This window comes from Aquarana catesbeiana, linkage group LG05, assembly GCF_042186555.1.
Source record: "Aquarana catesbeiana isolate 2022-GZ linkage group LG05, ASM4218655v1, whole genome shotgun sequence".
Taxonomy (NCBI): Eukaryota; Metazoa; Chordata; class Amphibia; order Anura; family Ranidae; genus Aquarana; species Aquarana catesbeiana.
In genome coordinates, this window is record NC_133328.1 from 578046373 (window position 1) to 578061739 (window position 15367).

General features: G+C 40.1%; 1 protein-coding gene across 1 annotated transcript in view; it reads left to right on the forward strand.

The window, feature by feature from the left end:
• Nucleotides 1–15367, forward strand: part of SPAG1 (sperm associated antigen 1) — a 145194-nt gene that overhangs the window by 1702 nt on the left and 128125 nt on the right. The window contains exons 2-4 of the mRNA XM_073632038.1: nucleotides 5247–5388; nucleotides 7307–7466; nucleotides 11082–11192. Of these exons, the coding sequence (XP_073488139.1) occupies nucleotides 5247–5388; nucleotides 7307–7466; nucleotides 11082–11192 (413 nt within the window). The remainder of the gene's footprint in view (nucleotides 1–5246; nucleotides 5389–7306; nucleotides 7467–11081; nucleotides 11193–15367) is intronic.

Genomic DNA, 15367 nt, shown 5'->3' on the forward strand with positions numbered 1-15367 from the left:
CAGGAACGGCGTGGACACGTCCTGGTCACTCAACCCCAAGCTCAGCAGTGCATATAAGTAAAAACAGCCAATAGTGTAATACTGTATAATCCGGTTTATTAAGAATAAAGTAACACTCACACTAAATGTAGATAAAAAAAGCGCTTTTACAGTTGCAGTGTTGCACTTATTGTTCACGTTTGGAGTGTTTTATATTATCAGTATTACGCTATGTTTTTGCTATATATTTTTGGATAAAAACCTCTGTGGACTGGGCACATGGACGAGTGCGATTATCCTGATTCATCTGGATCACCTGTTCAAAGGCCCAGGCTGGGTTAAGCCACTTGCCCCTATTTGGCTTACTTCTGGTAAGCGCAATATTTTGGTGTTTTCCAGTTCCACTGTCGTTTCATCATTTATCACTTTGGATGAACTCTCACGTTATTCTCTTTTGATAATTCTACTTTTTCATATGTGTGGACATTTATATGGGACTACACGGATTATATTAAAGATTACGTATTCTTTAATATTTATGTCAATTTAGCGCGGTTTTTGTTTATTATTTTGTCTTTGGTGTGCCACACTTATAACCGCAGCTTTACCCCTTTTTTTTCCAAGCGCAGTTTTTTTCTTTTTTATGTTGTGGTTAGTATTTTGAATTTAATTCGCTGGGTGATCGGGAACCAGTGTAGGGATTGGAGGAGAGGGTTGGCGGACACTGAGCGGTTGGTAAGGTGGATAAGTCTGGCAGCAGCATTTATGATAGACTGAAGAGGGGAGGACCTATGAGAGGCAGGCCAATGAGAAGGGAGTTGCAATAGTCAAGGCGAGAGATAACAAGGGAGTGAATGAGGAGCTTGGTGGTTTCATTTGTTAAAAAGGGCGAATTTTAGAGATGTTACGGTGGTGAATGAATTCTACAAACTTTTGACAACAATTGGATTTGAGGCATTTCTTTGTTCTAGAAAAAAAATTAGTATACTTAGAACCCCCAAACATGATCTGAAATCAGAGGCCCTGGAGAATGCTATCATTTTTTTTGTCTCATGATATTTGCGCAGTTTATTTATCAAACGCATGTTATCAGGAAAAAAATCCACAAAAATGAATTTTAGTGCACATGAACACAATATAGTACCAATGTTTTGGTAAAATAGAAAAGATTGGGTTGCGTCCAAATGGATATCAAACATTTCAAATCTTACAATTGCACATGCCAGTGGAATCCCAAAAAATAATAGTACCCAAAATCTTCCATAGGCAATACTTTAAAAGCCTTTACTGGTTATCAGTATAGTTACCCATGAACGATGGCCCTAAAATTGTTGCTCTCACTTTGACGTTCACAACAATACCTCACATGTGTGGTGCCAATAATGTTTACATGCCACATGCTCACCCTGCGCTGCATTTTTTTTTATATGGGGTATGTGCAGAGGGGCAGTGGCGGCTGGTACACCTTCGGTCGGGGGGGCAAACAAACCTGAGACATCTACCCCCGCTCCGCTGATCGATCGACACTTACCCCATCCAGGTCGCGGCTGCGGCTCCCTCCCTCCCTCACCTCCTGGCCAATCGTGTCTCAGACTCCCTGCCAATCGGCAACTCCAGTGGTTCCCTGTGAAGCTCTGGTGAACTCCATGCCCAAGAGGGTTAAGGCAGTGCTGGAAAATAATGGTGGCCACACAAAATATTGACACTTTGGGCCCAATTTGGACATTTTCACTTAGGGGTGTACTCACTTTTGTTGCCAGCAGTTTGGACATTAATGGCTGTGTGTTGAGTTATTTTAAGGGGAACAGCAAATGTACACTGTTATACAAGCTGTACACTCACTACTTTACATTGTAGCAAAGTGTCATTTCTTCAGTGTTGTCACATGAAAAGATATAATAAAATATTTACAGAAATGTGAGGGGTGTACTCACTTTTGTTTTATATATATATATATATATATATGTTTTGTGTGTTTGTGTTTATATATATATATATATATATATATATATATATATATATGTATATGTGTGTGTGTTAGTGTGTGTATTATATATATATATATATTATATATATATATATATATATATATATATATATAGTATATATATATTAGTGTGTGTGTGTGTGTGTGTATATATATAAAACTGTGTGATGCATGGAGACATGCATCGCACTGCCCTTGCACTGTAGCTGCAACTGACAGCTGCCCACTTGCTAAAATAGTGTTTAGTGTGCAGGCCATGTGAACGGGCCCTAAAATTTTGGATTTCCCATAATTTTCTGTTTCAGTCACAATGGTTGATAATGTATATAGAAATATCGCGCTGTCAGAAACAAACGTGTGTAAGCAGCTAACACATACAAGTGACCTAATCCTGTAAATAAAACCATGTAAAGAAAAGTGTAGCGCTAACAATTATAAACATAATCAATAATCATATTCATGATTTAACCCAGTATATGAAAGTACATAGCTGTGTATAATAATCCTTGGGAATAGTACACATTAAATCCGTGCTACAAAAAAAAGAGTGCTGGTGATACACTTATCATACAATATCCATGAAAAGTAAGAGTCTTTGGAAGATATATAACACCAAAAAGAAGTGAAGAAACATACAACACATACACAAGTTTCTTCACTTCTTTTTGGTGTTGTATATCTTCCAAAGACTCTTACTTTTCATGGATATTGTATGATAAGTGTATCACCAGCACTCTTTTTTTTGTAGCACGGATTTAATCGGTCACAATGGTTACTGGAGGAAACAGAGACCGTAAATCTTTTTTCAGTAGGAATTCAGACAGCAATAAAAACTTGACACAGGATCTAATCCCTTTCTACTCTATCCAAAAGTGGAACTTTACCCATAACAACTTGATAAAAAATGTTCTTTAGCAAGGAATATACATTCCACATTAATAATTATGGTACCAAAATTAGTGTCTTCTGTATATTGCCTCCAGCATTGCTCCTGTTTATTCTTGCCAGAGGCTGCCATTTTGCTGAAGCCCAGAGCCCCTGAGCAGCAGTAAATCATAAAGCAGGATTAAACCCATCGATTTAACGGTTTCAAAAAAGTTATATTCATGGAATGCTAACTGTCACATTTGCTTGTGTCCGCAACCAACTGTCAAACCATCAAATGGTTGGTGTCATAACTGATCACATATACAGCACCAAAGCAGTTACAGAACAATCAGAAGCAGCTTCCTTGGCTGTAAAGGATAGGAAGGTTTAATTCTGCTTTGAAGGAGAAGTCCAGCCTAAGCTTGTTTGGCTGGGCTTCTGCTATGGATCACAGGAGTTCAATTCGTTTTGCACTCCGTAGTGCAAACCGCTCTCTGCTGAAGTCAGTGGAATCAGTCCAGGCACCGCGTCATCACAACAACAAAGTATGGATCCGCCAGGTGCCTGGACTAATGCCCGTCTCAGCCTCTCATCGAGCCGATGAGTGCCAGAGACGACTGCTCCCCGCCCCTCCACAGCTCAGCGCTGTGAGCGCGCGCACGGGGGGGGGGGGGGGGTCGCTGGCAGAGCAGAGAGTTGCTGATTGACAGTCAGAGAGATTGACAGCAGTTCTTTGCTTGGGGATCTGTGAGAACCAAGCCATCGGCGAGGTTCGATCGCTCGGTTCTCAGTGCAGAGGCGGCAGAGGACCGATGCTGCATGCACCTAGGTAAGTACGAAACTGCAAAAACAAACAAACATACTTCTCTTTTAAGGCTGTCAGCAGATCGGCCTCTACAAACTCAGAAGTGCCTAAAAATAGAGAGCAAGTGAGCATGTGCAGAGCAGGGTGAGACAGTGTACTACTGGATTTTAGACAGTTATTTTTAATGTTTTACATAGCTATACCTGCAAAAGAGACCAGCCTGAAGTGATCTAGCAGGACATAATTTTATGACTAATATTCCACTTAAAAAAAAAAAAAATATATATATATATATATATATATATATATATATATATATATATTATATAACTTTTTTTTTTTAAGTGGAATATTAGTCATAAATATTACATATTAGGACCCTTTCATATCATACCCTTCAGCACAGTCCCAATGCATTGACAAGGCAACTTGCCTTATCTCCTAGTAGTTCAGTTCACACCAATGTGCTGCGGTGGCATATGCTAAAAAAGAGTAGGCATCTGTACTTTTTTTTTTTTTTAGTGCATTGTATTGCGATATGCGACTAAAGATGAATGACATGTAATTTTGTGAGTTTACAATAAAGTCACAAAAAAGGAAAAGTAAAATAAACCATGCAATGCATCATTACAGCACATCTGCTTTTCCTTGCAGTGGCTGCACGGTAATGCATGCTGCTGGTGTGTATGGGCCCTTAATACATGGCGTCCATGACAAGCAATCCGAATCTATCTCGTACTTGTTCAGGAAATCAAATTCTTATTGGTTTTTATCAGGTTACTGCAGTCTGTATTTAGCGCTTTGATCCCTGCATTGATTATGGAATAATCTCCTATGTGTCTCGTGTATTTATCTACAATGACAACTAGAGCTGCACAATTAATCGTCAAGAATCGTTATAGCGATCTTGGCTAAAGTGTTTCACAATTCTTTCTATGCAAAGAATTCTCTCTGCTCTTCTGAAGCCACAGCCCTCAAAAGAAAGGAAGAGAAAAACTGGGCAGTCTGCCAAGAATCAAAACATTCTTTATCAGTTGAACTTAAGTATAAACATTGTAACAATTTGTCAATGAAATAGACTTCTGTGTAAGTGAAAAAAGTTTAACCACTTAAACAGTAAACCTTTTTCTGACATTTGTTGGTTTCAAGTTAAAATCATTTTTTTTTTTGCTAGAAAATTACTTAGAACCCCCAAACATTATATATATTTTTTTAGTAGACACCCTAGAGAATAAAATGGTGGTTGTTGCAATATTTTATGTCACACTGTATTTGCCTAGCAGTCTTTCAAATGCAATTTAAAAAAAAAAAATTACTTTAATGAATTAAAAAAAACCCCAAAAAACTAACCAGTAAAGTTAGCCCATTTTTTTTTTTTGTATAATGTGAAAGATTTTATGTCGCGAGAATCGTGATCTTTTTATTCTAAGCAAAAAAATAGTGATTCTCATTTTGGCCAGAATCGTGCAGCTCTAATGACGACTCACCCTCAGTTAATACTCATGGGTAATGCCTGCAGTTTCCTTTCCTCCATTTTTCTACATTAGACCTTTTATGTGACTTTGTTACTGTATAGTCCAGATTATCATTTTTTTTCCTATTCTTTAGACATGAGCACTTCTGAGTTCTCCTCTAGCTTCTACCAAGGAACAACCAAAACATATGAAATTCCCCTCGATCACCTGGACTATCGATTCATCGAGAAATGTACAGATGTCAGACATCTTGAAAAGATTCTGCGAGTTCTCAGGTAATAATTTGGCCCTCTAGTGCCGTAGAGGAAGATGAATATAGGTGTGTATTGGTGTGCCTTAATTGCTGCGGTTTTCTTTTCATAGTTCTGTTACCACATTTATGGCAGCATTCATTTACCACTACAATTAGAATTCATGGAATCTATAAAAAAAAGGTGACATGTATGTCAGAAACAGAAGAAAATAGAACACAAGCTTTTCCTTCAATAGGTTTTTTTTTAAAATACATGTTGAAGCAAACTAATCTCTCACATACAGTAAATTAAGGTCAAGTGCAAAGTTATATACCAGTATGCAAAAAACTTAGGTAGCTTTAGGAACTGAGAAATCCAGGTAGAACTGTTTATTTATTACCACTAATTATCTAATTTACACAGCGCTTTACATATTGTACATTTGCATCAGTCTCTGTCCTGGAGGAGTTTACAATCTAAGCTAAGCTCCCTATCTTTCATACACATACAAGTGCCAATTTACTTACTACTATGTCTTTGGGGTGTGGGAGGAAACCCATGTGAGTACATGAAGGACATGAATACTCCATGCAGACAGTGCCCTGCTTGGGATTAGAACCAAAATCCCCAATGCTGCAAGGTAGGTGTGCTCATCATTAAGCCAATGTGCTGTACACTTACGTTTCTGATGGTAGAAACATTGGTCCCGATCTTAGAACATGTCCTTTATGCCCTGTACACACGGTCGGACTTTGTTCGGACATTCCAACAACAAAATCCTAGGATTTTTTCCGACGGATGTTGGCTCAAACTTGTCTTGCATACACACGGTCACACAAAGTTGTCAGGAAATACGATCGTTCTAAACGCGGTGACGTAAAACACGTACGTCAGGACTATAAACGGGGCAGTGGCCAATAGCTTTCATCTCTTTATTTATTCTGAGCATGCGTGGCACTTTGTCCGTCAGATTTGTGTACACACGGTCGGAATTTCTGACAACAAGGTCCTATCACACATTTTCCGTCGGAAAATCCGACCGTGTGTACGGGGCATTAGTCTTCTGTTATTTGCCCACAGGTTCAGGGACTTCCATGAACCCTGTATGTAGAATATGCTGAGCTCAATTCAACCTATAGTAGGAAATTGAGCTACCTGGAACCTGCAAGTTCCTGAATAGTCCTTCAGATCAGTTTTTGGGACTCCATTGGCCACTGAGGTTTTTCGGTCGCTGACCTGACATAAGCATGCAGATCAGGAATGTCCGATTAAAAATCAGGAGTTTGCTTGATACTTGATTCAGTAAGTATTTAAGCAAGGGGGTCAGTATAAGAGCCAGGCCTGCCATTGCTGAGCTATTAAGAGGTCATCAAAAAGCCTAAAATCTACTGACCAGCCAACGGCCAAACTCTCCCACATTCTACAACTGGCCATATGAGGTTCGAATTGTGGCTGTTTCTTGCTGAATTGGCTGAAATTCAAGCCATGGGTGACCCTTTTGGCATCACCTGGCCCAACAAGCTTCTGTTAAAAACACAAGGGAGTCAGTGGGAAAACTGATCCTATCAGATGCAGTCTCTGTTCAGGTACTCAGACAGCCATGGGTTCTGTGGCTGCTGAGTACAATAGCTGGCAGTGCTAGATGAATCTACTAGATTTTTCTATGTCAGCCCACTGGCTGAAGGAATGTATGAACTATACATGTATGGCTAGCCTAAAGCTAAAATAGTTTAAAAACAATGACCCCCCCAGAACTCTAAGTATAGTGCCTGTTCTTTTAGGGGGCAGTTGTTTTTCATTCATTCAACCTCCTGTTGTTGTTGTTGTTGTTGACTAGAAAGGGAATTTTACTATGGGGCTTGCATTGACTAGTTTGCTTCTGGAAGAGGCCCCCCCCCCCTATCTATTTCCCTGGTAATTCTCCTTTTTTCTTATATTGAAATATCTGTATTTCACTAAGATCTGGGGAGGAAGGACACTACCCGGACCTGATCGAGTTCTGTGAGAAGCGCATTGAAGGTCTGTCTCCACAGAGCCGTGCTTTGAGAAAAGAAAAACCACCAGCAACTGCTGCTGATTTCTCCTCTGAGGATTGGAACCAAATTGATAATGACTTCAAGGTAAGAAGTGCTTTGTTGCTTGTTTTGATTTAAAGTCCAACTACCTACCACCATGTAGGGAAAAAAAAGAAGCCAAGGCTGCATTGCTCACATTAAATCTGGAGCTGTTTCCTGCAGGACATCTGTTCCACCATAAGATGTCCTCAGTCTGCCAGGTGTCATTCACCCTGGAGGGCTGAGGACATACTATGAATGAATGGGCATCATGGCCACACCCCCTAAAGGGTGCATTGCCACAGTGTATTGTGTATTGAAGCAGAGCCGTGCTGAAGACATCTGAAAAAGGTAAGTATAAATTAAAAAACAATAAAAAGCATAATATATACTACGGGGGCTTCTAGGGGGCTGAGACCAGATTTGAGCTTTAAAAATATGCACTGATTTTGATTTACTGAACTCTGATGTAAAAATAAAAAATAAAACACGATTGGCTTGTGATTCACTCCTGAGATTCACTTATTTCTGCTCAAACGTTTTGAAAGTGGACTGTGTGTCCACTTTCTTGAAGTAATTAAAGGAGTAAATCCAGCTAAAAACATACCATTGTAGCTTACCAGTCCTTATATGCGACTGTATTCCTTTTCTTTTTTATGCTAATGACATTTTCAGCAAGTACAGAAAAATACTTGTTGATTTAGCCACATAGACAGTGTCCTGGTCACTTCCTGAGATGAACTTATGGCAAAAAAAAAATGCTATATTTCTTAAGTAAACAATTAAAGCCCAACTGAACCCTCAGTTTAAATCAGCTAAATACATTACATTCCAGGTTCATCAAAACTAAAGATGTACAACGTTCTTACAGTTTGTTTTCTTTCTAAAGCAACCATAGTCATAAGTAGAAAAGCCTGTCCCTTGTGAGCATGCTGCACAGTGGGGAAGCAGTGGTCTCATTTCAGAGATCTGATATGCCCCATACTGAGTCAAACCTATAGATCTCCAATTATCTGATTGGGGAGTTATACCTCTGATTCAACAGAGGGGATATGTCAGACCTCTGCAGAGAGATCACTGCTTCTTCACAGAGACCAAAGTTCCACTCTGTAGCCTGCTTGCAGCAGACAGGCTTTTCTACTACTTTTTCGATTTTTAAAGACCTTTATAAAGAAAAACTTTAAGACTTTGCACTTTGATCTTTTGTGTTGTCTCCTGGAAATTTAATTTTGGGCTTTAATCCCCCCATCCTGCATGTAATAGAATGACAGATAGATAAGATAAATACTTTATTGTCATTGCAACGCAAGTTACAATGAAATTCCATAAAAGCTCCACACATATGTAAACATATAACATCCCCAACATACACACACATGTAAACAGTTTGTCCCCCATATAAAAAGCCTAAAAAAAGAACCCCCGCCACTGCAGCAAAGCCAGGTCACCTGCAGTTAAATATTAATATTCAAAGTTACCATTTAGGGCCTTAATAGCCCTTGGAAAGAAGCTTTCCTTAAATCGGTTTGTCCTCACCTTTTATATTTCAAAGATAATTTCCAGGGCAGGATGGGTCACTCACTATTTTGCCTGCCCTGCTGACACAACGAGACTTGCACATTTATAGAAATTAAACTACAGCCAAAAACCTTCTGCACAGCATTTATTATTTTTGGAGGGGAAACTTTTTCTGCTAGTGTGCAGTTGTGCTAAAACACAATATGTCGGCACGCTCTCAATGGAGGAGCGATAGAAGGACTCTGAGATGTTTTTCCCTAGGCCATTTTTCCTGAGAAGTCTCAGGAAATATAACCGTTGCTGACACTTCTTGGTGACAACTGTCATTTTTGATGACCAGGATACATTTTCTGAAATATTCATGCCTAAAAACTTAAACAGAAACCCGCTATACCTAGTCTCCTCTAACGGTAAGTGGAAACATGTCAGTCTTACTCTTCCTAAAATCCGTTATTTATTCCTTGGTCTTCCCAGTGTTTAAGGACAAGTTGTTTGCCTCACCCCACTCTACTAGATTAGCCACCTCTTCCCTATAATGCTTCTCATTCCCTCTTGTGATGCAACCTACTATGGTGGTATCATCTGCAAATTTGGTGATGCTTTTTGTAGAAAAGCAAGGAGTACAATCACAAGTGTATAGAGAGTAAAGAAGGGGGCTCAGTACACAACCCTGTGGTACTCCTATGCTGACCACATGCTGGGAAGAAACATGCTTACCTAGTTTGACCACCTGTGGGCGGTCTACCAGGAAGTCCTTTATCTAAGAGCAAAGGGAGGGGGGCAAATTCAGCTTCAACGTCTTCTCCACCAATAGATCTGGGACAACGATGTTGAAAGCCAAACTATTGTCAATAAATAACATTCTGACATAATTGCCAGAGTGCTCCAGATGACTTAAAGCCACATGTAGTGCAAGAGCAATAGCATCCTCAGTGCTTCTATTGGCTCTGTATGCAAATTGATGAGGGCCAAAACTACCTGGTAAAGCTGCCCTAATACGTTGTAAAACCAGACCCTCAAAGCACTTCATTATTACCGGGGTAAGTGCAATCGGCCTATAGTCCTTCAAAAACATCTCTATTTGTTTTTTGGGTATCGGGGTAATAATTGTAGATATTCAGCAGGTTGGAACTGTGGCCAATAATAATGATCGATTAAATATGTTAGTAAAAACCCCTGCTAGTTGGTGAGCACAGGCCTTAACAACCCTCCCCGGGACCCTATCTGGACCCGCTGATTTCCTAACATTAACGGACTTAAATGCCTGATGCGCATCATGTTCCTGCACCACAGGTACAGTATCTCCCTTAAAAGTTGTGTTTGCTCGGGTACTACTACTTCAAATAGTGAAAAAAAAGCTGTTTAATTCCTCAGCCAGTTGAATATTAAAATGTATACCCTGGTGAGTGTTTTCTTTATGATTTAGGATATGTCGTATCCCTTTCCAACCTTCACGTGCATGATTCCCTCTAAAGTATTCTATATTTTATTTCTATAAACTAATTTGGACTTTTTTATGCCCTTGTTTAGATTAGCTCTAGCAACACTATACTTTATCCCTGTTCCTAAAGGCACTATCCCGTTCTCTGAAAAGACAACGTACTCCCTTGGCCATCCAGGGCTTTTGATTGGGAAAATCCTTGATACGCTTCCTTTCTGTAACAATGTCTACACAGTGCCACTCAGTACTGTTTCAGTGTGCATGTGTAGGTCATGTTGTTCAAAAATGTCCCCGTTGGTCCTGGGAGACATATTTGTAGTCCCGCTTGGCTGGCAACCATGGCTGCCTCTATAGATACAGTGGAGGAGTGAGAGTAGCCACCCAGGGTCAGAAAGTGTGTTATTAGGGATCATGGGATTACCAGATGAAAAAAAAAGAAAATTAATGCAGCCACCGCATCTAAGGATTTGTAAGCTGCAATATAATACATTTTTGTTTTTGGGTTTAGATATACAAATCCTGCAATGTGAATTTTATATTTAGGGATAAACTTTCTACATTTCAAACAGTAGGCTAGGAGATTAAATTTGTCACTAATGCTAATTATATAGTTAATTACTGTTCCTTGTTACAGCACTAGTTTTATAATTATAGTAGATTTACTCTCCCAGTTAGCATGTAATGTAAGCATATTAGTTGATTATTTTAATTTTATTTTTCAGAACTTTTTAACTGACATAAAGCTTAAAGAAGAACAGAAATCTATCTTGGAGAAAACTATGGACAACCTGCCCCCTATTCGCAGTTTTCCCAGTGACCCCACACCTAATGAGGTTCTAATTTTTATGATGATAGTGTATGACTAAACTGGGATATGTTTATATTGCTTTTATCTGCAAATTACTGTGTTTACTTGGAATAGAAAAAAGAAGTTGGGACTTTGAGTGAGGCATATTATTGGACAATGAATTATTCATTGTCCAATAATACACCTCACTCAAAGTACCAACTTCTTTTTTCTATTCCATACCACTAGGAAAGGAGGCACATGTGTATGAGTGTACATATGAGCAGGGGCGGACTGACCATTGAGCGACTCGGGCACTGCCCGAGGGCCCTGGGCCACTAGGGGGCCCCATCAGGGTTGCCAGCCTCAGTAAAACCAGGGACAGTATGTATAAATCTGTTTTTTTTTTTTTTTACATCTGTCTGTGTATACTGTGTGTACATGTATGTGTATACTGTGTGATTGTATACTGTGTGTGTGTATACTGTGTGGCCCCATAATCTCCTATTGCCCGGGGGCCCCATGAGTTATCAGTCCACCCCTGCATATGAGTATCATATAAACCAAATAAACCAAGTATCATATAAACCAAACCCTTTTCTCCATTTTACTGTGTTTACTTCTTCAGGTTATTTAGAGGCTATAAACTTCCTGTTTGCATGCATAAGAATGTAAAACCATCTGTCTATACCAAAAAGATGTGGTTTTTTTAACTTTCTGGTTGCCACTTCACTAAAATGTGTTTACATGTAAAAAACTAACAAAAATGTAATATATTGCAGCTTGTCAGACCTTGGATGAAGAGCCTGCAATAGTTTTTATTTTTTTGGATGCTTTTTTCCCTTAATTTCAACCTGGTTCTGTAATCCTGTGAATAACACCCTTCTTATCACTGAGTGGCTACAATAACTTCACTGTATCTACGGAGGGAGCCATGATTGCGAACCAGGCTGGACTTTGCACATGTCTACATTTGGTCATCCTTATTACATAGGGGCGGAAGGGGTTTGAAGTTTAAACAAGGAAGATAAAGTTGTTGCACTTTCTTGGAAGCTCACAGGGAGTGAGTGACAAGGACGTGGCATTTCATGGCAAGATCAACAGATATTTGTGTGCTTGCAGGAAACTGTTTTTAGCCTAAAAAAAAGAAACAAATCCAGTCACTCAATCTACGGACCAGTAATCTGCAATTTATTCTGTTTTTGTTTTTGTATTGTGGCAGAGAAGCCCAGGGACAAAATCATTAGACCTGGACCAGGCATGCTTTTACACGCGTCTCGACACAATTCTTGTGTTCTTTCATGAGACAGTTGTGGCAAACTTGTACCGTGCTTCGGGTGTCATTCAGGATAAATACCACCCAAACGCGCGTTGTGCTTTTTTCTGCGATTTGCAGTCACTGGCAGAATCACACCAGTTCTGCCCATAATTCCTGATTGCCCAAGTGTGGACGGGTCCCTAGGGTTAATCACATTCTCTTTAGAGGCCAGCTCATACATTTTACAGTGGACCTGCCATGCTAAATGGAGCTATATTCTGTTAGTATTACAGCATGTGTAAAAGCTGAATTTTAAATTTATGTATAAACAAATGCAACTGGAAAAATCCAAGCTCTTAAATGTCATTATTAAATGATTCTACCTTTTTTATTGATAACAATTGTAATCAATATGTTGCTGGATGCAACCCCTGGAAAGTAATACATGCACTGTAATCAGTAAAATTGCAACAATGTCATTGCAAAACACATTGAAAATTTTCTGTGCTGTGTCCAACAGTGGCGCCCACAAAAATGATAACGAATACTGTCCACATATGCCAACAGTACAAGTAACCATGACACAGATATAAAAAAAAAGCAGAGGAGGTCAGTTTGTCTAAAACCTTTCAAGCCTTGCAATCCGCCAATTTCAGTAGTCTAGATCAGGGGTGTCCAAACTTTTTTCAAAGAGGGCCAGATTTAATGAAGTGAACATGCGGGAGGGCCGACCATTTGACCATTTTGCGTGACATTCTTTGAACCATTAAAAGTTGGTCTAAGTGTGTTCGCCCGAGCACTAATACACTGCCCAACAAGAAATCTCTTGCCTTTGTGGCTGTGTGTGTTGAAGAGATGAGCTCGGGCGTGTTATTTGAATATATATATATATTCTTTTATGGCCCCCAACAAATTCCAGAGCGCTGCACAGGACTAAGGATGAGCTTGGGCGTGTTATTTGGATATATCCAAATAACACGCACCTACATTTTAAGAGGGACATTTCAGGAAAAAGACTTCAATTTTATATAAAGAACTTTGAAGCAAAATAAGGGTCACAGTCCATCAATGCAGCCTGATCATTGCCCATTAATGCAGCCTGCACAGTGCCCATCAGCAGCCACTCCATTGCCCATTAATGTAGCCTCACCCTTGTAAATGAATGCCGCCAGCACATCCTTGCACATCTGCAGCCTCGTCAGTGCCAGATCGCCAGATTACACAGCGCTGCTATCTCCTGTGTACCCGGCGATCAGTCACACACAGTCCCACCTGTGATAGACAGAACAGTGGTCCAATCCTGGGCCAGGAGGCGGGACTGTGTGACTGATCGCCGGGTACACAGGAGATCGCAGCTTTGTGTAATCCGGTGGCACCCGCCCCCTCTTTCCTATAGCCAAATTACCAGTGGGGCCGTTTGAAACCAGAACGTGGGCCACAATTGGCCCATGGGCCTGACTTTGGACAAGCCTGGTCCAGATAGTACAACAATTACAGTGGGGGGGGGGGGGGGGTTTAAAGGGTTTGTGTAAAGCAACATATTTATTTAATGTAAAATAAATAACAGCAAAATCTCCTAATCATTATTAGAGCCGGAGTGTTTATACATATGATTAGTAGTTATAAAGCCCCCCCAACTTTATATGTGGAGTTAGTTCTCATTTAAAATGCGTGTTTGGGACGTTATCTCTTGTATTTTTAATGGCTTATACTATCTCCTATTGTATAGCAATGATGCTCATCCTCCATAAACACCACAATTTGAAAAGGATACACAATGATTTTGCATGACCTTGTATATACATTATACACAGCTCCTCTGCATACAGCCATTGCACACATGAATAGGGACTTTATATATGTATTTATATATACAGTGAGGGAAAACAGTATTTGATCCCCTGCTGATTTTGTATGTTTGCCCACTGACAAAGAAATGATCAGTCTATGATTTTAATAGTAGGTTTATTTCAACAGTGAGAGACAGAATAACAACAAAAATATCCAGAAAAACACATTTCAAAAAAGTTATAAATTGATTTGGATTTTAATGAGTGAAATAAATATTTAATCCTCTATTTGATCCATCAGAAAGATCTCTGGCTGCCAGGTGTCTTCTATACAGGTAACGAGCGGAGATTAGGAGCACTCTCCTAAAGGGAGTGCTTCTAATCTCAGCTTGTTACCTGTATAAAAGACACCTGTCCACAGAATCAATCAATCAGATTACAATATCTCCACCATGGCCAAGACCAAAGAGCTGTCCAAGGATGTCAAGGACAAGATTGTAGACCTACACAAGGCTGGAATGGGCTACAAGACCATCGCCAAGCAGCTTGGTAAGAGGGTGACAACAGTTGGTGCGATTATTTGCAAATGGAAGAAACATAAAATAACGGTCACTTTCCTTCGGTCTGGGGCTCCGTGCAAGATCTCACCTCGTGGAGTTTCAATGATCATGAGACTGGTGAGGAATCAGCCCAGATCTCAGGGCAGCTGAGACCTTAGTCACCAAGAAAATAATTGGTAACACACTACGCTGTGAAGGACTGAAATCCTGCAGCGCCTGCAAGGTCCCCCTGCTCAAGAAAGCACATGTACAGGCCTGTCTGAAGTTTGCTAATGAACATCTGAATGATTCAGAGGAGAACTGGGTGAAAGTGTTGTGGTCAGATGAGACCAAAATCGAGCTCTTTGGCATCAACTCAACTCACTGTGTTTGGAGGAGGAGGAATGCTGCCTATGACCCCAAGAACACCATCCCCACCGTCAAACATGGAGGTGGAAACATTATTCTTTGGGGGTGTTTTTCTGCTAAGGGGACAGGACAACTTCACCGCATCAAAGGGACGATGGACGGGCCATACACCGTCAAATCTTGGGTGAGAACCTCCTTCCCTCAGTCAGGGCTTCGAAAATGGGTCATGGGTGGGTATTCCAGCATGACAATGACCCAAAACACA